Here is a 27794-nt window from a genome sequence, read left to right as displayed (position 1 = left end):
AAGCCATTAAGATTATTTAGTTTTCCCCCTCGATTTCCCTGTCTTTTTGCCTTGTCTAAGACCAGTAATATGTTTTTTTAGACGATACCGCTTCTGTTGTGAGAGCTCCTCATAACTACTCACCTTCCTAGTCCACATCACCGAAGCCATACATTTGTCCATATCAGGAAAGTAATTACTTACTTCAACACCAGTTTTACCTTTAGTTTTATCAAGAAATGCATTAATTTCTTCAACAGTATACAAATCTTTATAAGTTCCTCTTGAGCCCTCTGTCCACTGTTCATCATCTCCTAATCCATCATCCGTACACTGGGATAAACTATCCATCTCATCAACCATATTTTCCTCTAAGCTTTCAGCCTGTGCCACATCATTAACTTCACACACATATTCCACAACACTCTGGGCCTCACTCTTATCAATATCATCTGTCACATCTCCATGTTTATCAGAGACAGAACTACATCCAGCTTGCTCCACACTCATAGCATGTAAATTAATCTCACTCACCTCCTGCATCTTGCCCTTCTCTGTAGACCCTTCATCCTGCTCCTCAGTTCTCTGTTCTTCACTTTCACGCGTTTGCTGATCGGTATTATTTACATCACCACGAGATGTAGACGCACGTTGGTCATCTTTATGTGGACATGCGAAGCGTTTATGGCCCAAGTCTCCACATTCATAACACTTCAGGCTCTCAGAGCTGGCGTAAACCATGTATGAATTCTCCCCGTGATTAACACGGAAAGAGACTTCTAAAGTACGCTCCTGGGAGTTCAAAAACATAAAAACTTGGCGTCTAAAGGAAAGAACGTGCTTAAGCGCATTGTTTTTACATCCAAGCGGAATCATTCTTACATGGCTTGCAATCTTTCCAAACCTCTGCAGTTCTTTCGTGATGGTCTCGTTGGATATAAACGGCGGAACATTTGAAATGATGATTTTCGTTGCTGGAGCGGATAGCGGGGTTACCGTAACAAACGCTTCCTTTACCCACATTCCGCTCACAGTCAACTGATTAACAAGCGAGTCTGATTTTAAAAACACGACGACAGCCTTATTCATCCGTGAAGCCGAAATTATGTTTTCAAAACCCACTTGCTCTCCTATAACTAAGAGCAGCTCTTCCACCGTCACTCCGGCCTCTGGTACACACTTGCACCCCTTCTGAAAGTCGTGCAAACAAAGCAATAAATCTTGTTTTCTACTATTTATAAAACTAACTAGCGAGGGGAAAAAGAAAAGTTGGAAAAAAAGTTGGAAAACAAAGTTTTCCACAATCACTTTCACCAACGCGCTCAACTCCCACACACTCCCAGCATGCACTCCACGAGAGAGAGAGAGAGAGAGACACAGAGAGAGAGAGAGAGAGAGAGAGAGAGAGAGAGCGAGATTTGTAGAAAACTAAGCGTTTGAGAGAGGCGGGGCATAGAGGACCTACAATAATGTACAGTATTTGAAAAATAATGTGTTTTTTGAACATTAAAGCATGTCAACATATTCTGTTACACCAAACACACAAAATAATGATCTTTTAAAAAGCATCATATGACCCCTTTAAATAAATAAATAAATAGTGCGCGTCCCCTTTAAACAGCGCCGGGTGGAAATAGTCGACTGTGGAAAAAGAAGACATTAGCTAGCTGTTTACAGTAAAATACACTAACAGTTCATCTGAATACAGCCAAGAAACGAAGGCGACTGAACAATGACACATATTAAGGTAGATAATGAAGCGGAATGATATCATAAAATATAATATTACAGTTACCGGGGTTGTATTTATGTTTGTTTCTGATTAGACGCTAACAGCTAGAAGCTAGTTAGCAGATTGCTAATGATAACTGAACAGCTAATATAACTTTATGAAAATAAGTTATTGTTTATTTTTGATATTTTAGGGTTGACGTTAAGAAAGCTTTATTTGGTTTGAATGGAGTGCTTTATTAGTTTTTGACAGTGAGCAGGTAAATGACATTAATATAGCTAATTATAGACTCTTTATCTTAGCCAAATTATGGTGTTGTTATTATTATTGAACATAATAAGACTAATACGCACTAAGTGTTCATTTAGATGAATAATTAACAGCCCTTTCGAAACAAAGGTTGATGTCAGCTCATGACAGAGAAATTTCAGATAGGTGCCATATTCTGAGTGTATTAATTCATTATATTGTTTTTGTATTTATAGTTTCTTTATAATGTATTGTTGTTTACAATGTGTTTTTTGTCAAATCTGTGATTTGGACTGTAGGCCTGGTGGAATCACACTTTCCACTTCACAGTAAATCACAGCAAACTAAACATCTGAACAAGTTGCTGTGAATTCAGATGTTGAAAGTATTCAATCTTGCAATTATACAAATATTAAATATTAAATAATAGCCATACATATTTGTCCCCACTTTTTAGTATTTAAGCATTGAGAACAGCTATTTGTTTCTTGTTTTGTCTGTCGCTGTCAGTAAGTACTAAGTTAGATTCCTAAGAAGGAGAAATGTATTATTAATTTTTATCTTTCTGTCCCAACTGCCCCAGTTTCTCTGCAGGGGTAAGTGAGGTGTATCGTACCCCGTCCTAGGATGGACAGTTATTTTAAGGCTGCTGTGTGCGACCTGGACAAGCTTTTGGATGACTTTGAGCTCAACGCAGGTTTGAGACTTTTTACTTTACTGATATAATAGTGTGACAAATATTAATTTTGCACTTCTCAATTTAGGGTGAATTAATGTACATTTTGCCATTCAATTAGTTGATCATACCTTCTATATAAGATGTATATGTCCTATAGTTTATGTCATAAGATTTATGATATCATGTTGGTTGCTTAACTTATATGTGACCCTGAACCACAAAACCAGTCATAAGGGTCAATTTTTCGAAATTGAGGTTTATACATCATCTGAAAGCTGAATAAATAGCTTTCCATTGATGTATGGTTTGTTAGGATCTGACAATATTTGGCTGAGATACAACTATTCTGGAATAAAAATCTGGAATCTGACGGTACAAAAAAATTACAGCTTTTACAGCTGTCCAAATGAATTCCTTAGCCATGCATATTACTAATCAAAAATTAAGCTTTAATATATTTATGGTGAGAAATTTACAAAATATCTTCATGAAACATAATCTGTACTTGATATCCTAATGATTTTTAGCATAAAAGAAAAATCTATAATTTTGACCCATACAATGTATTGTTGGCTATTGCTACAAATATCCCCCAGCGACTTAACACTGCTTTTGTGCTCCAGGGTCACAAATTCAGTGTGTGTGCTATATACTACGGGTCAAAATTTTGGAAAAAATTAGTTTTTTTTAATGTTTTTGAAATTTTTTTGAAATATTATTACAAATTGAAATAACTGTTTTCTATCTGAATATATTTAAAAATTAAAATTTGTTCTTTTGATGGCAAAGCTGAATTTTCAGCATCATTACTCCAGGCTTGAATGTCACATGATCATTCAGAAATATGCTAATTTGCTGCTTAATAATTATTAGTTATTATCGTGCACAATTATTAATAATTTTTCTTATTATTATCATCAATGTTGAAAACGGTGATACATTTTTTTCAGGATTCTTTGAATGGAAAATTCAAATCACATATATGACATAGGTTATATATAATATTGAATATGCGCAACAATATATATCCTATAGATGTTGTCTGATTTTATAGTTTGTCAGTTTTATGATTTTATATTTATTTGGATATTTTATTATGGTTGATGTTGTCATGTAAGCTATATTATAAATTAATATGATGTTTCACTTTATTTTCAGAGGAGCTTGAGAACAAGCCTGCCACTTTTGCAAGCGCTCCTTGTCCGGACTCCACGATCATCCCTGGTCACCATTTGGACCTTCAGAGCTTCATACCAGAGCAACACACAGCTACACAAACACTCCCAGATGTCAATGCCCTGCACTATGGACTTACATCACAAAGTATTACTTTAAACCAAAAAGATTCTTATTCAAATGAACGGCCGCTCACAGGTGTGGATCTTCTGTCCTCTGTCGATAGCAGAGGCATCAAAAGTTCAGCTCCGCCTTGTCCGGACCGGTCGCTGAAGCCTGTGTGTGACCTGGTGAACGATACGGGTTCTGCAAACCTCCAGCAGGCTGACAGTCAGGAGGACTTTAAAGAGCTGGATGTTCCTGAGAAACAAACTAATGAGGTGCTGCTAGTGGACTTCGAGAGTCTTGTAGTATCTAGTCCAGAAGATGCTTCTAACGCCGGTGAATTACCAAAACTTGACTCTGAGGTTAACTATAACTCATTCAGCCTGCTGGATGTCATATTACCGGCCGTTGGTGACCCTCGTGGTTCAAGTAGCATCACACCTTTGGAGTGCAATCAGATTGAAAGTTCTTGTCCTGAGGACTCAAACTCCAATGATCAGAACAATTCTCCATGCGAAGTCTCAGTGAACGAGGACAGTGTTAGTAATTCAGATCCTCATGCTACAGATGAAGCTATTTCAGCAACCAAAGAAGGGCATGCTGTATCACTCCAGCCGGACTCAACAGATACCCAACTGTCTGAAGATCTCAGTGTTAAAACTCCAGAGGATTCAGCTGGAAGTCCCTCCTTGGAGAAGGAACCTTCTCTCTCTTGCTTGCCAATGGCCGTATCTATGTGTGGATCCCTTGTGGCGTCTTTAGACCCACAGACAGCAGTGATTGAAACCAAAGATGAGGCTGAACTGGAAAAAAATTCAGCGATTCAAGAGGCTGAAGAGTTCATTCTTCCGTTAGAAAAACCCACAGCTCCGTTCTCCTCCAATAGGCCTGATTCCTCACCTGAAGATGAACCTGAGCTAGTCCAAATCATGTCGAACACAGAAAGGGCGACTGCTGTCTCAGGCCATTACCCTGAAAGAAACTTTAAGCGCACCTTGTCGCCAACAGAGAAAGAGTTGTGTGAAAGCAACCCATCTCCACCCTATTCAGAAAGCCCACATTTTTCCTACGAGTTCAGTATCGCCAACGATTACCTTCCTGAAAGCGACCAGACTGTGATGATGGTTACGGACGAGGAGCTGGACGCCTTTCTGATGGGTCAGGATGTGAAAATGAACTCCGACGCAGGCGCAGAAAAATTCGTAGATGACAGCTTTTCAGAATTTAACGGAAACGTGGAAGGCTTTTTAGATGAGGAGCTGCAGAGCTGTAAAGTCGAGACGTTTGCTTCTCCTGAGAGTGATGGTTCTCTTCAGTATCTGGAGGAGAGCGAAGGTTCTAGCGTTTCTTCGTCATCTCAGGACAGCAGCCCGCTGAGGACAGACTCCACACAAACTATTATCCATGAGAATGCAACCAGCCCTGTTGAGATTCAGTCAGTTTGTGCCCCCAACCAAGAGTCAAATTACGGCGGGGCGAGACCAAAGCAGTTATCCAACCAAACCGCACAGCCTCCATCTGAAAGACACCGGACCGGCCATGCTGAACCCAATGTAGCAGGCCTTTCTGCAGAGCATGGCTCGCAAATTTCTCCCAACCAAGATGAAAATAACTGTGAACCCCCTTCTTATCAGCAATATGATGCCAGTTATGGCCATGATGAGCTTTCAGAGCCTCCACCATACCCAGGAGAGAGTCCTGATCCACCAGCACACGAGGCCGAGGATCTGGGGTCAAAGCAGCCTCCTTGGGTGCCAGACTCCGAGGCTCCTAACTGCATGAATTGTGAGCAAAAGTTTACCTTTACCAAGAGGAGACACCATTGCAGAGCATGTGGGAAGGTGAGTTTGTTGTCTCTCAGTGTCAGTACCCACAATTATTTGGAAAATATTAAAGCAAAAATAGTCTGGGGTCAGTACGATTTATTTTGTAAGAAATTAATACTTTTATTTTGCAAGCATGCATTAATTCAATTCAAATGTGAAAATGAACTCCGACGCAGGCGCAGAAAAATTCGTAGATGACAGCTTTTCAGAATTTAACGGAAACGTGGAAGGCTTTTTAGATGAGGAGCTGCAGAGCTGTAAAGTCGAGACGTTTGCTTCTCCTGAGAGTGATGGTTCTCTTCAGTATCTGGAGGAGAGCGAAGGTTCGAACGTTTCTTCCTCATCTCAGGAGAGCAGCCCGCTGAGGACAGATGCCACACAAACAATTAGCCATGAAAATGCAACCAGCCCTGTTGAAATTCAGTCAGTTTGCACCCCTAACCAAGAGTCAAATTACGGTGGGGCGAGACCAAAGCAGTTGTCCAACCAAACCACACGGCCTCCATCTGAAAGACACCGGACCAGCCATGCTGAACCCAATGTAGCAGGCCTTTCTGCAGAGCATGGCTCGCAAATTTCTCCCAACCAAGATGAAAATAACTGTGAACCCCCTTCTTATCTGCAATATGATGCCAGTTACGGCCATGATGAGCTTTCAGAGCCTCCACCATACCCAGGAGAGAGTCCTGATCCACCAGGACTCGAGGTCGAGGGTCTGGGGTCAAAGCAGCCTCCTTGGGTGCCAGACTCCGAGGCTCCTAACTGCATGAATTGTGAGCAAAAGTTTACCTTTACCAAGAGGAGACACCATTGCAGAGCATGTGGGAAGGTGAGTTTGTTGTCTCTCAGTGTCAGTACCCACAATTATTTGGAAAATATTAAAGCAAAAATAGTCTGGGGTCAGTACGATTTATTTTGTAAGAAATTAATACTTTTATTTTGCAAGCATGCATTAATTCAATTCAAATGTATTTGTTTAGCGCTTTTCACAATACACATTGTTTCAAAGCAGCTTTACAGAAAATGCATTTGTCTACATTACAAAGCAGAAGTGAATGTGTCCAAGTAATGTTCATTTCACAAATGAACAGTTCAAGATAATAGAATCATACAGCTAGCTAACATGAATTAATTTTAGGCAGAAGCTCATTAAAGCGATTATTACAAGTGTGATCATAATGATTACAATATAGAGAAATTTTGGCAGTTGTGCATGTCGATTCAAGTTGGGGTCATCTGGGGTCGTCGCAGGGGTCAGCATCATCTCTTCATAGGTGTTGGGTCATCTGAAGTCTTTCTATGAGGCTGGATCCACGCTGGAGCTGGTGTAATCTCTAGATACCTCGAGATGGGCATCCCAGGGTAGAAACAGAAAGACAAATGGAAAATAATTTGTGTAGCTGCTGTTCATAACGTTTCAAGCAAAAAAATATGTTTGTGACTTTTATCACATCTAACTGGGAACAAGGGTGAGATTGAGATTCATTATGCAAATGCTTGGCTGAAGAGATGTGTCTTTAATCTAAATTTAAACAGAGAGTGTGTGTTTGAGCCTCGGACATTATCAGGAAGACTATTCCAGAGTTTAGGAGCCCGATCTCCCTCTTTTAGTGGACTTCAATATCCTAGGTACTACTAAAAGTCCAGAGTTTTGTGACCTTAAAGAGCGTGATGGCATTAAATTGATCAAAAGTGACCATAAGGTTACAAAAGATTTGTGTTTCAAATAAATGCTGTTTTTTTTCTATTCATCAAAGAATCTTGAAAAATAAAAAAATAAGATGCATGTTTTCAACAATGATAATAATGTTTCTTCAGCAGCAAATCAGCATATTAGAATGATTTCTGAAGGATCATGTGACACTGAAGACTGGAGGAATCATGCTGAAAATTCAGCTTTGATCACCGCAATAAATTACAGTTTAACAGATTTTCAAAATTTCTATTTGAAATTTGAACAGATATTTTATATTTCACAATTTTACTGTATTTTTGATCAAATAAATGCAGCCTTGTTGAGCAGAAGAGTCTTCTTTCAAAAACATAAAAAAATCTTTCTAACCCCAAACTTTTAAACTTTAGTAGTTATATATTTAATATTATATTATTACATATATATTTTATTAATATTATATATATATATATTTTTATATAATACATTTATAATAATAGTAATTAACTGCAGTAGTACTATGATGTATTTTACGGCACCATATGGCTGGTTTTATGTAAACGTGGATGTATGTAAACATCCGGTAAAAGGGCCTCTTTAAAAAACAAAAACAGAATATTGTTACAATATTGGTTATTTATATCTGTCTCAAATCAATCTAATTAGTGCATGCATGCACAAACCTGTGGCCACAGAAGCATGATACAAACTGAACCATGAGTGATTTTACCTATACATTATTATAAAAAAATATAACACAAATATATTATACATAAAAAAAAATCTCACCGACCCCAAACTTTTATTTGATTTTATTTGCATTTAAATTGTATAATTGACTATTGTCCCAGGGAGGCGATTTTCTTGTTTACTATGTTACTCTGCACTCTTTCTTCTCACATAACAAAATAGTTTCAAGTCAATATTTCATGTCCGTTTATTATTTATCGGGTAAGTATCCTCAAAATAAGCAAGATATGTACAGTCAGATGATCATTATTTCAAAATAAACCCTTTTACATTTGGATCCTGATCACCCTGTCATGGTGTATTTTGCATAAATGAAGAGTCTTAGTAATATGTTTGCTTGAGTTCTGAAAGTGACTTTGTAACTTTGTGTATTAGATAAGTGTGCCCTGACGTTTGGAGGTGAAAGGCAAATAACCACAGTGTGAATCAATGAATTAACATGCAGCCAGCTGTGCTGATTTCGAGCAGAGGTCTGTGACACAGTCCAGCCATTGTGTTCTCATTTATTTATAACTACAGGAAAGCCTTAAACCTGTAGTCCACTGCCTTAGACAGCAAAAGTCCTCATTTTATCTATGGGTGCGAGGTCTTTTGTTTTCATTACATCAGTGTGTGGTTTATTCTGCTCTGGAGGTGCTAAATATAGAGGCAAATTTGCCGGGTCAGCAGAATGTATTTTTAATGCTGATATAGTTTCCCGCTTGAATTGCTGCACCGAGTTGCTGTTTCCAAGACATATTGGGCCAATAAATTAAATGGGCTAAAGGACACCAGAGAGTTTTATCCAGGTTTATGTCTGATGAAGTACTGTGTTTATCCAGTGTTTGAGTGAATAATGTTGTCTGCTTTGCAGGTGTACTGTGCTAACTGCTGCAACCGCAAATGCAGACTGAAATATCTGGACAAAGAAGCCAGGGTTTGTGTCATCTGCCATGTTACCATACAGAGAGGTGAGTGCTAGGCCACTTTAATATACTCTGTGGCTGGCTTAATAAAAACTAATTCAATATATTCAAGTGGATGTAATGTACTGTACGTTAAAGGGATAGTTCACCTAAAAATGAAAATTTGCTGAAAATGTCCTCACCCTCAGGCCATCCAAGATGTAGATTAATTTGTTTCTTCATCAGATTTGGAGAAATGTAGCATTACATCACCTGCTCATCAATGGATGCTCTGCAGTGAATGGGTGCCGTCAGAATGAGAGTCCAAACAGCTGATAAAAACATCACAATAATCCACACCACTCCAGTCCATCAGTTAGTGACTTGTGAAGCCAAAAGCTGCGTGTTTGTAAGAAATAAATCCATCATTAAGACTGTTTTAAACTGTTGCGTCCAGCTAAAATACGAGTCCTCTCTCCATAATATTGCTTTCTCCAGTGAAAAAGTTGTCTTAACTGAATCAGGAGAGAAATATGCAGATCAAGCACCATTTACAAGTGAAAAGAGTCCAAAACAGTCCTAAACAAATTTGTGGGTGGATTTTAATGTGAGAGGATAACAGGAGATGGATTTTTACACTTCAGGAAGTGTTATTATGAATTATGGACTCGTATTTTGCTGGTTTAAATTTAAAAACGTTTTTGAGACGGATTTGTTTCTTACAAACACGCAGCTTTTGGCTTCACAAGACATTAACCGATGGACTATAATGGTGTAGATTACTTGTGGATTATTGTGATGTTTTTATCAGCTGTTTGGACTCTAATTCTGACGGCACCCATTCACTGCAGAGCATCCATTGGTGAGCAAGTGATGGAATGCTAAATTTCTCCAAATCTGTTCTGATGAAGAAACAAACTCATCTACATCTCGGATGTCTTGAGGGTGAGAAAATTTTCAGCAAATGATCATTTTTGGGTGAACTATCCCTTTAAATGCCGACAATCTGTGGCAGTAGTTCATGTCAGTGTAGAAATGGGTCATATGAACCATGGTTTATTTTTAGCTGGTGTAATGTGATGAACACAAATTAGGTTGGTAAAATAAGCATTTTTGATGAAGAACTACTCAAAAGCACTCATTGCATTGGTATTGTGATATTGGCATCAAGTCATTGAAAGAGATTTGTTTGATGCACTTAGTTATGTCTGTGAAATAATCAGTTCTTAAGGCTCATTCACACCTAAAACGATAGTTTTAATAATAACTTATCATTCATCAACTGGAAAACATCCTTCTGAAAGCGATTCCAGCAATATAATTAAAATAAAACGATAACTATAACCATAAAGTAAAAAAAAAAACTTTATAACTCTAAGAGAATAGTGGCATCCACGCAAAAAAAATTTAACAACATAGAGAAACAATATCGTTGGAATCACTTTCAGAGCTTTTTTTCTATCTGATGAATGATAAAAGCATTAACAGCTAAACAAAATTGTTCCTACTTTAAAGTGTATGCTGACATCACGTTCACAAAACATTCTATGAGTAAAGCCCACTCTTAAATACGATTAAATATAATGTTATCGTTTATTAGTATGGACACTAATATAGTTAATATTGTAAGTATGGTTTTTGTGTGAATCAACACACATTTTGTGTATATCTATTTTCATTTGTTTCAGTACACTATTACCAACCACAATGATTTTAATTCTTTTTTTTTTTAGTTGGCACTGGCAGTGTATTTCAGGTGAACCTACCCATTAGCCATTGTTTACATATTGGTCAGACGTTGTGGAAGGTTTTGCTGTTAAGTTATGCTGATCATCAAAAGGCAGACAATAGTTTTTGTGCAATAAAAAACTAAAAATCTTAAAGGATAAGTTAGCGGATTTTTAACCAGCTTGGTATTATAACGTTAGTAGCAATTAAAATATATGTGTAAAATCTGTCTGTGTCCTTTATGTTAGCTGCACCCGTATATCCCTGTCTATTTGTCAGTCCACTGGATGATGCGAAGCGGGCCATTTTGCACTATCCTGCTTTCGAGAGCTCCAGGCTTTTGGTTAAAACTACAGATCGAACTTTCACATTTTGTATTCCTGCTCATGGACAGTCGGAACAACAGAGGCCAGTGTCAGGATCTAATGTGCATTATGAGTGTTGATGTTTTTGACAAAACGGAACGCCGGATCCCTTTTCCTTTATTTTCTAGTCATTTCTAGTCATGTAGCACAGATTTCATTCAGTTTTTTGTAGGGGTGCGCCGATCCGATATTCGGTATCGGTCAGATACTGGCATTTTCTGCTGGATCGGGGTATCGGTCAGACGAGACCGATCCAAATCCGATATTGTGTGTATACTATTCTGTATTATTGTTAAGCCCCACGAAAGGCACAAAATCATTATAGAGCACCATAAAGTTTCCTTGCACTATAGTGTTCTGAGACCGTTCCATAGTTCAATGTGAAGTACAGATGAATATTTAAAGGTGCAATAGGTGATTGTCTTCAGAAACATTTTTTGTTATGCTGGTTGAAAGTCTCTTCACATCCCGATAGCAATCATTAAGTTAAGTGGTCTAAATGTATTTATCTGTATTTATACATTCTGTGGAAGGCATAGGACCAAGAAATGTTCGTCCAATCAAAACACTCGGTCCGAGCGTTTTAATTGGCTTTCCTACCTGCCTGTAAACGTATGTATTAGCACACCTCTGCGCACTCGGTTCGCGCAGACAGGATGTGTCATCAGCATGTTCATGCACGCTGTGCATACAGAGCGAGAATGGCAAATAAAGATCAACAACCCGATCTTCCCTCCTGGTATTGTAGTACTTTTAAGTTTTCTCACCGGTGAATGACGCATGATGTAGCCCAGTGGTTTCCAATTCCAGTCCTCGCACCTCCCCCCCGCTCTGCATATTTTGCATGTCTCGCTTAGTTAACACACCCAATTCAGATAACCAGCTCATTAGAAGTGAGCTACGTTCTGCATATTTTGCCCACTTCGCAGGGCACTTATGGTCGAATAGAACAAACGTTGCACGTGATAAGAGATAAATATGAAATGTGGGTGGGGGGGCGTGAGGACTGGAATTGGGAACCGCTGATGTAGCCTATTGTAGTAATGTTATCTCTGTTCTCTTTCTAACATTAGTTCGGTATCTCACTATGGGAACACCTCAGGCGTGACCGATCGCAGAAGCACCAATAACACCACGTCTGCCAACTATGGCAGACCAATCGCTGCAGCAATCAGGGAGTCCCGCCTCCCTGTATATAAACCGCAGCTACCTGCCATATCATCATTCTCGCTCTCTTCCCCGTGAAGATTTTCGGAAGCTGGCTCAGCAGACTTCGGGAATTATTTGCTTAACAGTTTACAGACGGAGCCGCGAGGTAACATCCCAAACGGAATATATTCCTAACGTTTGTTGAGCGACTTCACTTAGAGTGAGATAACTAACGCGTCAGGGCGAGTTTTCTGCTCTAAGTTTTCAATTTATTTTCCAAGTTTTTGGGGGCGCTCACCACGCACCAAAACTAAGGAAAAGAGAGCTCTCTATCGCAGCACAGCTCCGTACTAGTTGTCACGTTGTGGTGGGCTTACTGTACGAAGAGAGTGCAGGCCCCATGGCCACTGCGAAAGAGCCGGAGAGCCCCGGAGGAAAAGGTCTTCCTCCACGTCCGTGTGCTTGTGGAATGTGGATTTCTGAGAAGGATTCACACAGCCTCTGCATCTCCTGTTTGGGCGCTAAACACGCTCAGGCAGCTCTGTCTAACCCCGAGGGCTGTCCTCACTGCACAAAGTTCTCGGCTAAAACCCGAGAGCGGAGACTCCGCGTGGCGGTAGTCTGCTCAACCCAGAGAGGAACCGATGGATTGTCCGCAGGCCGTCAGTTCGTGGGGAGAGATGATGGAGAGGGTTTCACCCGTCTTTCCCCCGCTGTTTGAAGATCCGTTAGCAGGAGAGGAAGATGACGAGGACGAAGTGTTGTCGGCCATCCTTGAGGACAAGGATGAGGATGATGAAGATTCTTCCCCCAAATCAGTCGTGTCCGCCGAGTGCACAGGATGTGAGTTCACCCTGAAATTCGCTTTCACTTGCCCCTTCAAAAAATGCACACAGATCATCAAAAGCATTCTCTCACGCACCCCTGCTGGTCGGTCTGTGCACCCCTAGGGGTGCGCGCACCCCAGTTTGGGAACCGCTGCTCTAGTCCATGAGTGGCCAGACGTGTTACTGTACGCGTTCCCTGCGGAGGGTTCGGCAATGCAAACGTAATGATTCTGATCGCGCCATACTGGCCGGGGAGGCTGTGGGTTGCGGAGATTGCGCAACTGCTCTACGACCAGCCATGGCCGTTACCAGCACGCAGGGATCTCCTCACAAGCACGGGGGGAAATATTTCACCCCTCCCCTCAGAAACTAGCTCTCTGGGACTGGCCCGTGACAGGCTAAATCTGAATGCAGCTAGGTTACCTCCGAAAGTGATAGAGACAGTTCAGAATGCGAGGGCTGCCTCGACACGTTCTTTATATAATCTCAAACGGAGGGGGTTTGAGGAATGGTGTGCAGATAGAAACATTGTTCCTTTCTTGTGTTCAGTTTCGGATGTGCTGTGCTTCCTACAGGACCTTCTGGATAAGGGCAGAGCCTTCTCTGCAGTTAAGGTTTATCTGTCCACTATCTCGGCATGTCATGTTGGTCTTAACGTGGGTACGATTGGCCAACACCCTCTCGTTTGTCGATTTATGAGAGGGGCACGTAGGCTACACCCAGTATCGAAGCCACTGGTCCCGCCTTGGGAGTTGTCCGTAGTTCTGAGCGTGCTCTCAAGAGCCCCTTTCAAACCCATTGATAACATTGCCTTGAAGCTGCTCGCTTTTAAAGACGGCTCTGTTACTTGCGCTCACAACAGCAAAAAGGGATGAGTGAGCTACATGCTTTATCAGTTCACTCCTCATGTATGATGTTCGCTCTGGGGTGTCGAAAAGTAACTTTTAGACCTAACCTGGCGTTTGTGCCTAAAGTGTTTGATCACGCTGGTGCAGTTCAATCAGTGGACCTGCTAGCTTTTCATCCACCACCTTTTTCATCCCCAGAGGAGGAGAGGTTACACAGTTTATGTCCGGTTCGTGCTCTGAATACGCATGTTCAGAGAACCTGCATGCTTCGTAAGAGCAATCAGCTATTTGTCTCGTGGGCTGACTATTACAAAGGAAAACCCATCTCCCTTCAACGCCTTTCCCACTGGGTGGTGGAGGCTATCGTGTTGTTACAACAATGAGAATATAGAGCCCCCAATAGGATTACAAGCACACTACTAGAGGTATGGCTACATCCTGGGCTCTGTTTAGAGGCATTTCTATTCAAGAAATTTGCGCGGAAGCCAACTGGTCTTCTCCGCACACATTTGCTCATTTCTATAGACTGGATGTGACACTGGTTTGGACGGTGACAGCAGGGAGGGTGGAACATTCGCTTTCTGTGCTATCAGGCTAAAGTTAGCATTTTTCAAGATTTCCTACTGCACCTTTAAGTTGATAAATGCAAGTTCACGTAAACTCTTCTCTCCGCTGCAGCTGTCAGTCATCTTCCATTCAGCATTCAAACTGCACGTCGCGTTCGGTGAGACAGTCAAGACGATAAAACTCTCTCCAAGATGATTCACTGATGATGATGATATGATGATTCATCCTATTATTATACTTGATCTGTAGATAAAGATCAGTGGTTTTGCATAAAAGGACTTTATCTTGCTGGAGTTTAGTGCTGTTTCTAAAGCATGTTAACGTTACTTTCTACCGGGTGTCTGTTAGATCATGGAGTAGAGAGTACTATGAATTGTTCTTCATGTGCACAGTAACTGAAATTTAAAGCTGTTAAAAGAAAAGGCTCAATAAACTATCGCACAGATATAATACATTACGCATCAAAATCATCTTCCCTTTGTGCTTTGAACTTTTCTATGAGGAGCGCTGCGCGCTGTGACTCCGTGTTGCTTCAAGCGCATCATTCTGCGCACGGGATGCACATAAGCACTTTGTGCTGCTCCGTATAGGAGCCTTTAATACTTTTGCACAATGAAAGATTATTAATAGCCTTTCTTGTTGTCTTATCTATCATATGTTGCTGCCTCATTACTGTGCTATACATTTAAAAGAAATGTCTTTTAATTTAATAGTATATTAATTAATATATAAATATATTAAGCTACTTGTTTTTCATGAATTTATTTTACAATACAAAGAGCAATGTTGACATTTTACCAGATTTAGCCCTACACTTATTCACTTTTATTTGTTCCCCACTAATTAATTTTTTCACTAAATATTTAGATTTGAAAAAATTATTGTGCACTCATGATTTTTCTAGACTAACTTTCGCTACTGAATTATCCACTAACCTAGTTTATAGTAGCATTTTTATCATAGATTATGATTATATATTTATACATTTGTTGTTTTTCTTTACAATGAAGTTGTCTATATGTGGTAGATTGTATTTAACACACAAAAGAGTGATGATCAGGTCAACACATGACCTGATAGTAAAGTATAGTAATTCTACACTGATTAAAAAAAAAATGGTGCTGTATCGGATCGGTATCGGTATAGGCAGATACTCAGAATTTCTGGTATCAGATCGGTTCTAAAAAAGTGGTATCGAGCCAGCCCTAGTTTTTTGCGTTTCTACTGCATAGACAAGACAACCAAGCTTTATCAAATGCACATCTTGCCAGTGGTGGATTCTCAGTTTATTTATTTATAACTATCCTTTCTTAACCTTCATTTTTAATGCCATTTTTTTTATTAAATGAAAGATGACATTGATTTCCTTAATTGTGGGGCAATGCTATCATGACATTGTTATTTTTAGCATTATTTATATTATAGTATTTATTAATCATTTGATTTAGGGTTTTTATTTTTTGTGTTTTCAGTTTTCAGTTTAATTTTAGTTTAGGCCTATATAATTTTGTTATTTTACTATTATTTATATACTATAATTGTATTTATTAATATTTTGAATGAGCTTTTATTTTTGTATTTTGAATTTTCTATTTTGTTATTTCGATTCAGCTTTAATGTATTTTTATTTCAGTTTTAGTCATTTTAGTACTTCAACTTGTTTATTTCACTTAGTTGCCAAGGCAACATTTCTACATTTTTAATCTAATATGTATATCTTATTTAATTTCAGCTTTACTACTTTTCTAGTTTCAGTTAGCAATAATAACACTGGCTTACTTGCATCCCTTTTAAAAGAAGCAGATTCCCTACCCTTTTAATTTGTGTCCAACTTTTTTGTGGACCAAACATCTCAAGCTCTTTTATTTTTTAAGGGCTGAAGATCAAGGCTTTATTTATTTATAAAAAATGTTTGTCTTGGTCGGTCTATAAAAAGAGGCTGGCACACGGTGTGTGGCCGAGCGTGCGGTCCATTTGCACAAAAAGGACATTCATCACAGAGCGTCAGTGCTGCAAGTCACCAGCCAGCTCTCGCAGGGTTTGGTGCAGGGCTGGGTGGAGCCAGGGCACTGGTGCATGTCCTTGAGTGTGTGTTTGTGTCTGTGTGTGTTTGTGTGTGTGGTATAGGACCCACCTGGTGCAGTATTCGTGACACTGTCTCTCATTCACTCCGGGTTGAGGAATAGAGTTAGACACACATATAAACACACACACACCTCTCGTCTTTAGGCGAGGAGGGTTTGTCACCACTCTCAGCCCAGGGCAGCCATTTAATACGACCTCTGTGTGTGTGTGTGTGTGTGTGTATGTGTGTGTGTGTGACGGACGGACTGAGCTTGCACTCGGAGCCAGAGACATTCGCCTGCTCCAGGACAGACGAGAACTCAGCGTGAGCTTGCGGAAGTGAGCTGCGCCCCGTCCGGGATGAGAGAGGCTCAAGGATGTGCCCTCTATCTCACTCACTTGCGGACTCTCTCTCGCTTAATGGCAAGGGAGACACTTCCTCCTTCGCTCGGCGCACACTAACACTGTCCTGGGAGACTAACATGCAACCCGTGATTAACCTGGAAGAGAGTTAATTTAGGATGAGGTAAGCTTGGGATATCACTGAACTAAATTGAAATCGAGCCCTCTTGAGGCTTGAAGTGTAAATGATCATTTTATTTGGTTAGCACTTTTAAGTTTGTAACTTTTTTTGCAGCATCTTTAGTGAATTTCCACGTTCTGAAGGACGTTCCGTCCTGCTGGTTCTTGGCTTCACTGTTCCCATCTGTCTTGTGGTCGTAGCCGTTTTCACCGTGAGCCAGCATATTTCAGCTTTCGTGCTTCTAGCTGACATGTTTGGGGGTGTCACAGGCAGTGCCAGTGTAATCAGGTCGATGAGCATCTATGAGCCTTAATCAACATATTGCACAGCGCGGCTGACTCACGGCTGGAGGAGGTGGCAGCACACTGGTCTGTGTCTGCACTGGACGTCCTGTTTCTTGAGTTCGGTTTGGTGGCTCGTTGCCCATCATTTTAATAACAAAAGTGCTGTTATTGACACTCAATGCTCTTGCTTGTAAAAGCTTGATGTTTTTGATTTATTAGAATGTGACTCAGCTGAATGAGGTTTGTGCTGTTAGTCATCATTTGGTTTACCGCGTATCAACACCTCGACAACAATAGATATTATAGTGTACATTATATACACTACCGTTCAAAGAGTCTGTAAGATTTTTAATGTTTTTGCAAGAAATCTTTTCTGCTTACCAAGGCTGCATTTATTTTTAATCAGAAATAGTAAAAACAATAATATTGTGAAACATTATTACAATTTCAAATAAGTGTTTTATATGTTAAAATAAAATGTATTCCTGTGATTAAAGCTGTATTTTCAGCATCATTCCTCCAGTCTTCAGTGTCACATGATCCTTCAGAAATCAGTATAATATGCTGATCTGCTGCTCAAGAAACATTTCTTATTATCATCAGTGTTGAATACAGTTGTGCTGCCCAATATTTTCGTGGAAACTGTAATACATTTTATTTTTCAGGATTCTTTAAAGAATTGAAAGTTCAAATGAACAGCATTTATTTGAAATAGATTTTTTTTGTAACATTATAAATGTCTTTACTGTCACTTTTAATCAATCTAATGCATCATTGCTGAACAAAACTATTAATTACTTAAAAAAAAAAAAAAAAAATCTTACCCCAAACTTTTGAATGGTAGTGTATATAAATATATTTGACATTTGAACTGCTCTTTCACTGCATTTAAAGGGGCAGTTCGCCCCAAAATGAAAATTGTCACCAACTCACCATTTAGTTGTTCCAAAACTTCCTTTGTTTTGTTTTTTTTGTGGAATACAAAAAGCAGAACATTCTCACTTTTACATAAAATTAAAGCATATCAACCAGAGGTTGCCAGTCTCCAAAAAAGTACGATAAAAGTAGTTCATACTTGCCAATGTCCTATACTGAACATCATACTAAAGTTATTTGTGTGAGGAACAGATTGAAATGTATTCACTTAGCTACAGTGAAGATTTTGTAAGATTTTCAATAAATATTGACCGTTCCTCATACAGAGACATCGACGTCAGCACGCGCGTCTACTTATAACTACTTTTATGGTACTTTTTGTGCTAAATTTCTCCTTTTGTGTTCAACAGAAGAAAGAAACATCAAGTCAGATATTGAGTAAGTTATTAATTCTGATGCAAAATTAACAAGACAATATTTTATTTTTCTGTAGTATAATGTGCACTGATGAATCGTTCACAAAACCAGGAGTATTTGCATTGATTTTAATTTTTGGTGGCTGTTAATTAAAGTTGTGCATAGCCTTTAATGCGAAACCTCATACATTTCTACAACATTTACCCACTGTTCCTTACTCTCTCTCATTCTCTCTCCCAGCATGACCTTTCATTCACCACACTGAAAAGACTGATTTGGGAATGGCTGATTTTGTTTGTTTGTATGCAGCTCAAGCCCATGAGAGAATGATGAGCCCTACTGGGCCCAGTCCCAATCCCAACATCCCATCAGAGTACTGCTCCACCATACCGCCCATGCAGCAGGCCCGTGCCGCCGGCACCCTCAACTCTCCCCCACCCACCGTCATGGTCCCCGTTTCTGTCCTCAAACACCCCGGTAATGATGGTACGCACTGCACTCTGAGCCAGAGTTATAGCTCTTATGGCTGTAAAACACTGTGACCTCCATTTAATAGAGTTAGTTCATGAAAGAAAGAGTGACTGCGTCCCAAATTGCATGCACTCCATATCATATAGTGTGCTAGATTAGGTTAGCTTCACTATACACTGTTATGTAAAGGTTTGGGGTCAGTATGATTTTGAATTAAGATTTTTATCAGATATTTATTAATATTTTTATGCAAGGATGCATTAAATTGTTTAAAAGAGACAGTAAAGACATTTACAACTTTACAAAAGATTTCTATTTCAAATAAATGCTGTTCTTTTGAACTTTCTATTCATCAAAGAATCCTGAAAATATAAAATGTATCATGGTTTCCACAAAAATATTGGGCAGCACAACTGTATTCAACACTGATAATAATCAGAAATGTTTTTTGAGCAGCAAATCAGCATATTAGAATGATTTCTGAAGGATCATGTGACACTGAAGACTGGAGCAATGATTTGTTCACAAGAATAAATACATTTTAAAATAGAATTAAATAGAAAACAGCTATTTTAAATTGTAATAATATTTCACGATTTCTACTGTAATAATATAAATAAATAAATGCAGCCTTGGTGAGCAGAAGAGACTTTCAAAAACATTATAAAACCCAAACGGTAGTGTATTTTTAGTCTAGTAATAGAAAAAATGTTTTCCTCTTCATCACACCAAACTTTAAGCAAACTTTATTTGGTACACCGCTTCAAGACTGTTATTTTAGTAGAATTGATATGCTATAGTAGTTTTTATTTAATATTTTTTAATTATTTTTTTTTTTTTTTGTATTTTCTGTTTTCATTTAAATTTTAGCTTCATTTTTTGCAATTTTTTTTTGTTTTTGTAATTTTTTTTTAAAATTATGTAGGGATGCACCAATATCGGTATCGGGCCTGATACTGCTCTCCTGTACTCGTACTCATTAAAGTGCTCCGATACCACACAGCATGTGAACAGTGCTGTGTCCAGACAGAGAAGAAACTCTGACAACAGAACAACAGAGAGCAGAATGGAGTTACTAGAGATTAAGGATGTCTATGAAGTTCATGTATGTAATTAATATAATGTTAAACATTAAATATTCACGCTTGTATAGCGGATGTGCGCGAGCTGATAAGCAAAGCACGCTGAGTGGATTGAGCCTGCGGTGGCACAGATGTGCGAGCTTGTCAATCAAATATATCTTTCTCCAAACATCACTGGAAAGTTTGTAGTTCAGTCGGATATGTCAAAAGCAAGTAAGTAAAACAATGCACAAATTCCTAAACTTACTTGATGGTAAAGAGAGAGAGAGAGAGAGAGAGAGAGAGAGAGAGAGACACACTTCTATTGCATGATCTTCATTGCTGTTCGCTCCGTTAGCACATGCATCATTTGGATTAAAACTAAATCGTAAATATAAAACAAAAAAATATTATTGGTGCATTCACTATAATCAATATTTGAACATCAAGCATAATTTAGTGTTGGGCTGCCCCCCAATAGTTGACAAGAAGAAGCTTAGTCGATCAAAATTGTATTAGTCGCAGAAATAAAATTCCACAGCAAGTGGCGAAGTCATTGACAGATCATTAACAGCTGGTTTATGTGGTAGTTACAGTACATCAAACATCCAAACGTTCGTTTCGTTCACCGACCTCAAATGTGGCTACTGAAACATGTAAGTAGTAGCATCATTACATGGCCGCTCGCTCTAACGTTAACCTAGAAACGTGTGTACTATTGAAGTGTTTGTGCGGAATGTGGAAGCTGAATAGTAGCGCGCTCACTGCGTGACAGTTCACTTGGAGGCACCGGTGCGATCATTTGCATTTAACTTAAAATACTCTGTCATTTTTTGCTCATATAGAGTAATACATCTATCGAATTTATAAAAGTTTTACTTTTATTTGTGTGCACTCACAATAACAACAAAACGTTGTGCTTTTGTAAAATAATGAAAGCAAACAGGGTGCGCTTTCTGCCGTCTAGGTCTCCGTGAGCTTGACCATGTCAAAAAATAATTAATTAACTGAAAATCTGTGCTTGCCTCACAGACATGAAAAATATATCTATAGAAAGTGAAATGTTTACTTTTAAATTAACTGATTCAAGTGGAAAACAAATATTTTCATATAATGTAAGCCATATGAAACATGCACGTCTACTGTGGAGATGATGAGTCAGTGTCGTCGACTTCATCACTGCAGCCGAAAATACAGAAAACACTAGTTTATCAATTAATTATTATAATGTTAAGGCAGTCTTCTTGCTGTTTTTTCCCTGACGCATTCATAATCATTACTTCTGCGGTGTGCTGTGGAAAGTTTTATGCATGTGCTTGAGCGCTAATAGGCTATAGGCAATTAAAGGCTCATTATTATGAATTATATGGTTTATTGGTAACCCTTACAATAAGGTTAATTAGTTAACTACTTTAGTTAACATGAACTAAGCATGAACAATACTACTACTGCATTTATTAATCTTAGTTCAAGTTCATTTCATCATTTACTAATGTTTTTTAAAATCAAAAGTTGTGCTTATTAACATTAGTTAATGCACTGTGAACTAACAATGAACGACTGTATTTTCATTAACTAACATTAACAAAGATTAATAAATACTGTAATAAATGTATTGTTCATTGTTTCTTCATGTTAGTTAATACATTAACTTACATTAACTAATGTAACCTTATTGTAAAGTGTTACCGGTTTATTAATAGAAGCGTGCGATTAGTCGACTAATTGCTAAAAATGAACGACTACTAGTCGACCAGAAAAATCTTTAGTCGAGGGCATCCTTAATTAAGTGTGAAAATAACTGAAAGAAATATCTTTTTGCTGAATGAAGCCAGCTAATATGATTCATATTTTTTTGCTTTCTGTACCCAATATATAAATAAATACAAATGTAACGAAAATACAGGAATCGGTATCGGCAAGTACCAAAAATAAAAGTATCGGTATCTGACTCATTCTGGAAAAGGTGGTATGATCCCTAATAATATGTCTATATAGTTATTATACATTTTTATTTCACTTTTAGTTTTTGTTACTTTAGTACTTCAAGTTAAACTAAAATAAAATGATAAATGATTCCTTGGCAAATAACTGAAATAAAATACATTTAACATTTTTATATTTTAATTCAGTTAACATTTATTTTATTTCAACAATAATATTTATTTTATTAACCAACATGTTTTTGTATGGTTTTAGATATTTTAGTTTACTTGACAACAATAAACCTTCTGTTTGTGTTTCTCCATTTGTTCTCGTAGGGTTTCCACGTGAGCAGAAGCACGTGTGGTTTGCCGATGGTATCCTGCCGAACGGTGAGGTCGCCGACACCACCAAACTCTCTGTACAGACCCGGAGATCCTCTCAGGAGTCGAGCCCAGTAACGCCAGACCCGCCGGGGGTGAGACGGCTAAATCCTCTTAACTGATGCTGGAGAGAACTGATAATGACAACTGAAGTCATTCATTGATTCGCTGCCTTTCAGCCCAATGGTAAATTTCCTGGCGAGTGTGATCAGAGTGCCGGAGGAAGTTCTGACAGCGCTGTTGAGGTGAGCCGCCCGCCCATTAAAGGCCCGTGGGACTACGGCCTGCTCTGTGTGGTGGGCAGCTGTGTGCAGGGAGTGGTCAGTTTGGTGCCGGAGGACGACGACGGTCTGCCTCCACTGCTTATTACCACAGGAGAGGAGGAATATGGGGGTGAGGACTTTTAAAGGTCCCATATTGTCAAAACTGAAATTTCCTGGCTTTTTTCACGATAACGGAGGTCGAGGGGGCTATTTAACTACCATATAAGTTTCAAAACAGTCAGTCCACAGTAAAATGCACACAACCTGCATAAAGTAGCTGTGATTTTTCACTAACCGTTGTGACTTCCGTAAAAAGTCACCGCCTTCTGTCACCACCCCGAGCACCGCCCACAGTTCCACTCTCCTTTTACCACACCCCCAGACAACATCGCGTCCATGCCATTGCTGAGCAACGACAACACGGAAACATGTCGAAAAGCTTAACTTTAACCACGAAACCAGATCGGCCGACCTGTAACGTTACACTCTCACTCAAAGGATGGACGATCTGACAGGATTGTTACTATGAGGTGGATCACATCTAATGTGTATAGAAAAGACAAACTCACCGTCTATCTAGTCATGATGAAGATGTATATACATTTCAATTTCAGCAGGCAACTATTTTTACAGCTACATTATTGTTCCAGCCACAATTAATCACAACAATGTATATACAATTACAAATGATTATATATAAATCGTTAGTTTGTTGTTTTACACACATGCACACAGACATTATTTCATACACGACATTGTCTTGAGATGCAAGAAACATAGACATATGGCAAGAAATCTGTAGACCCGCCCATAACAACAAAAGACAATACTTTTTAATACTTTATTGAACCTTTTCTGATAAGAAGGGTGCGCTGCAAACGCAAGCATTTTTGACGATCGTTTCTGTCCAATCCGCTCGTTTTATCGCGTTTAACCACAGCTGTCGTCGGTTTTTTGTCTGGCAGTGGCAGCAGATATGCGCTAAAATTTCTAATTTGAGGCTGTATTACGTCGATTCTGGCACCCAACATCACAACAAGATGATATTTTAAGCTCCTCATGTAGCTGAATCTGCGCTGGTTTGAATGGGCTGCCTCTAGTTTCCCCTTTGTTTTGCTGCCTCCAGCTAGCGCTGTGACGTCGCTGACCCTAGTTACCTGTGGTTGGCCTGGCCGTGCGTCACTCAGAAAACAACAGGCCAATCAGAAGAGAGGCTCATGAATATTAATTAGACAGACCAAAATCCACCTGTTCTCAGCAGAGCTCCTGAGAGAGGAGCTGTAAAAAATATATTGAGATGGTGTTTGGTACTTATACCGCAAATATATATTCTTAAGGACATCAAGACTTAAAATAAAACTCCAGAAAGGTTTAAAATATGTGACCTTTAAAGGCATAAACTAGAGGGTAGCTGTCAATTTGACGGCCTCTTCCTGTCTAAATGGTATGACTAGGCGATAAATCAACATCAATGTTAATCAAAAAAACAAATCCACAAAATCGAAAGTAAACTTTTGAGTAATTTACGATATTTAGCCTAAATCATTCTATCTAGACAATCAGGTTCTTCTATGCAAAGTTCTTCAATTATTCTTTAAATTCTGCTGTGAAGCAGCTCTAAAAGACAAGAGTGCTGTTAGACAGCTCAAGTCAGTACAGTATTGATTCTATAGTTCAATAGCGGTGTAAAATTGATCAGTTATAAAAAAAAATCAGCATATTGTGTGAATGAGTGGTGCAGTTTCGCTCTTGGTGTTTCAGCATCTGCTGTCTCACTATATGAGGATATGAACACATGAACTTCATCTCCAGAGCTGCTCTGAGAGTCACTTCACCAGCATTTCACCATTTCTTTTGAGAAAACTATTGTCAGTTACACACAGAAACTCAAGTTAATGAGGCCCTAAATTAAAAGAGAGCTTATTCTGTGGAGTTTACTTGTAAATAAGTTATGTTCAGATTTTGTCTCATGTATTTTCTTGAAATGAAATGAATGTTGTTATAAATCAATATTGAATGAAATGGGGGAAAATATTGTAATAACTTTTTTTTGGCAATATCTTCCAGCCCCACTAAACAAGTGATTTTTAACCAGAATCATGCTGCTTCAACAATACGTTGGAGATACTGTAATTACTAGATGAGAACATCTAAGAAATTCATGCCCTCTGTTGCAACACTTGTGGCAAAATAGGTCCAATGTGCTGCTTTGTTGATGACAGCAAAATACTATTTACGTTTAGAAGTCAGGTGATATCCTGATTGCTGCTGCCAATTTGGTAGTTATTTTGTGACTGATTCTTTATGGTGTGTTTTTCTGTAATGTGTAATTTTCTTTTCATTTCGTTACAGATTTATTAGTTGAGGAACGTCCTGCTGCTTGCCAAATATTGCTGCTGTTGGAAGAGGGAGGCCCACAACCACTGACCTTCGTGCTCAACGCCAATTTACTGGTGAACGTCAAGATTGTCACATGTATGTTACGTTATCAATCTGATTGAAATATCTGATCATGTCCAGCTTGTTCATATGCTAAACATCATTACTCTCTCTCTCTGTTTGTTTTGTAGATGGTGGGAAGAGGTGCTGGTGTCTGAGCTCTAATGGTCTTCAGGGAGTGGGCCAGAAGGAGCTGGTGTTTATAATTGAGTGTCTCGCAGAGGAGAACAATCTGCCTAGAGACCTATTCAACCTGTATGTTAGTATCTACGAGGATGCACAGAAAGGTACGTCACACAAAACACTTCACACTACAGGCAAAAACATTGTTTTTATGCACTGGTCAGTTTTGAGATTTCGGGCTTTTCATAATGTGTTGTTTAAGTCTAGTGGAAAGAAAACATCCAAAATAACTTCTAAGTGTTTATTTTATCTTTTTGTGTCTGTACATTTTAATTATAATACATATCTTTAAAGGACGTTTTCTCAAAATAGCTATTTGCTCCACTTCAGCAGCACTTGCATACACCAAACTTGACAGTTTTTATATAACATTTTATTGCTAAATCCATGGTGATTTTTTCTTGAATAATAGTAAATGTACTTCTCAAAGTAAAAATAATATTAATAATAACAATAATACAACTTATTAGATTATTACTTTTAATTATTATTATTATTAGTAGTAGTATCAATATTATTATTATTAAGGAATATCTTACAACCCAGATCTATTTCATCCACGTTTTAATTAATACAGTATACAATTTCTGTACTGCAGCACTTTTTGACGAAAAATAAAAGTGTGGTTTTGTTGGAAATTATGTTATGTTTATTGTATATATTGTATATTTATATATATATATTGTGTGTGTGTGTGTGTGTGTGTATGTATATATATATATATATATACTGTATATAAATATACATAGACATATTTTTGTATTGACTAAATTGTTAAAGTTTCGTGAATTGGCTTAAACAACATGTTTAATAATAAAAATCCAAAATCCCCTCGGAAACAACCTGTTCTGAAATTTCAGTTTCTAGAAATGTATGAAAATTAGTGTCTAAAAAATTAACTTAAATGATTTTAGCAAATGGCTGCAATATAACAAAGAGTGAAAAATTTAATATATATATATATAAAAGTACCACCTTCTTCAATTCATGATAAGTTGTTTATTTTTACAGTGTATCCCTGGCCTTTGGTGAGCGTGCGTTTCCGTGACTCCGTTTTCAAAGAGGCGGGCCACACCATCATGAATCTGCTCACAGTACGTGTTCACATTTAACCCTAAAATATTTTACTTATTCTTATAAATGTGCAATTTATTGTTTAGAGATGTACACTGCTGTTCAAAAGTTTGGGGTCGGTAAGATTTTGTAATATTGAATAATTGTAAAATATTACAATGATGCAAAATGCATCACATTTTGATACAATGATGTAAATCTAAATTTTCAGCATCATTACTCCAGTCTTCAGTGTCACATGATCTTCAGAAGTCATTCTAATATGCTGATTTGCTGCTCAAGAAACGTGTCTGATTATTATCAATGTTGAACACAGTTGTGCTGCTTCATATTTTTGCATCCTTGCAAAATAAAAGCATGAATTTTTCTTTCAAAAAAACCCAAAAACCTCCGCACTTTTAAACTTTTGAAAAGATGCTGTTTATTTCTGCTTATGGCTTTAATGGTTCTCAAAGACGAAAGATGTGCAACTAAGGTCAAGATCATAATCCAGACTATTTGGTGCTAACCTTATATACAATATCAAAATTTTAGGTTTATTGTGGTTTCAGATCAATTTTATAATATGTGATTGGCCCTGAAAGATTTTAAATGAATTCCAAAGGCAAGAATCAAAGATGTTTTTCCACCTTTCTAACCAGAGTCTCGGGTTCAGCTCAGGACAGATAATGAAGGAGATTAGAGAGCACTCAAGACTAAAACCCAGTGTGTACTTCAGCTCTGAGCCACTCTTGATTTCTGAGAATTAAAGAGCTTCTTTGGTCTCTAACGATTGTGGTTGCAAGTACACTTATGGCCAATTTTCTGGATGCAGGCATGGAAAAATGTGGTACATCTCTGCAAATTAAGTTTATTTTGCATCTAAATTGGCTTATTCTACTTTGCAGATGCATTTTAGTATGACGGTAAACGTAAACATGTTATCAAGTTTTAACTTTTGGCCTTGTAACCTCAAATCCTTTGTTTATTTATGGCTTAAAATTATTTTTTTTTCAAGCCATGGAACCAACATTCAAAATACATTTAAGTATATTCAGAATACTCAATGCAAAGCATTCAATGCACAAACTAATAAAGTGAAAAATAATCAAGGCATGTTTTCCCTCTGATTTGATTGATTTAACAAAAAGGCTTTTAACTATTTTTTATTTATATGCACCAAAATAACATTACATAACACATGCATTAAGGGAATAGTTCACCTACAAATGGCAATTTGCTGAAAATCTGCTCACCCTCAACCCATCCAAGATATAGATGAGTTTGTTTCTTCATCAGATTTGAGAGTCCAAACAGC

At 38.2% G+C, this 27794-nt stretch overlaps 1 protein-coding gene across 1 annotated transcript in view; it reads left to right on the top strand.

The window, feature by feature from the left end:
• Positions 1–1612: 1612 nt before the first annotated feature.
• zfyve16 (zinc finger, FYVE domain containing 16) overlaps positions 1613–27794 on the top strand; it is a 31493-nt gene continuing 5311 nt past the window's right edge. The window contains exons 1-10 of the mRNA XM_016229847.1: positions 1613–1726; positions 2544–2657; positions 3798–5761; positions 9022–9118; positions 19010–19186; positions 22494–22633; positions 22718–22931; positions 25154–25276; positions 25372–25527; positions 26435–26517. Coding sequence (XP_016085333.1) covers positions 2588–2657; positions 3798–5761; positions 9022–9118; positions 19010–19186; positions 22494–22633; positions 22718–22931; positions 25154–25276; positions 25372–25527; positions 26435–26517 — 3024 coding nt within the window. The 5' untranslated portion in view covers positions 1613–1726; positions 2544–2587. The remainder of the gene's footprint in view (positions 1727–2543; positions 2658–3797; positions 5762–9021; positions 9119–19009; positions 19187–22493; positions 22634–22717; positions 22932–25153; positions 25277–25371; positions 25528–26434; positions 26518–27794) is intronic.

The sequence above is a fragment of the Sinocyclocheilus grahami genome, unplaced genomic scaffold (genome assembly GCF_001515645.1).
Source record: "Sinocyclocheilus grahami isolate Dianchi unplaced genomic scaffold, SAMN03320097.WGS_v1.1 scaffold359.1, whole genome shotgun sequence".
NCBI lineage: Eukaryota > Metazoa > Chordata > Actinopteri > Cypriniformes > Cyprinidae > Sinocyclocheilus > Sinocyclocheilus grahami.
This window is presented reverse-complemented; position numbering and strand designations above follow the sequence as displayed.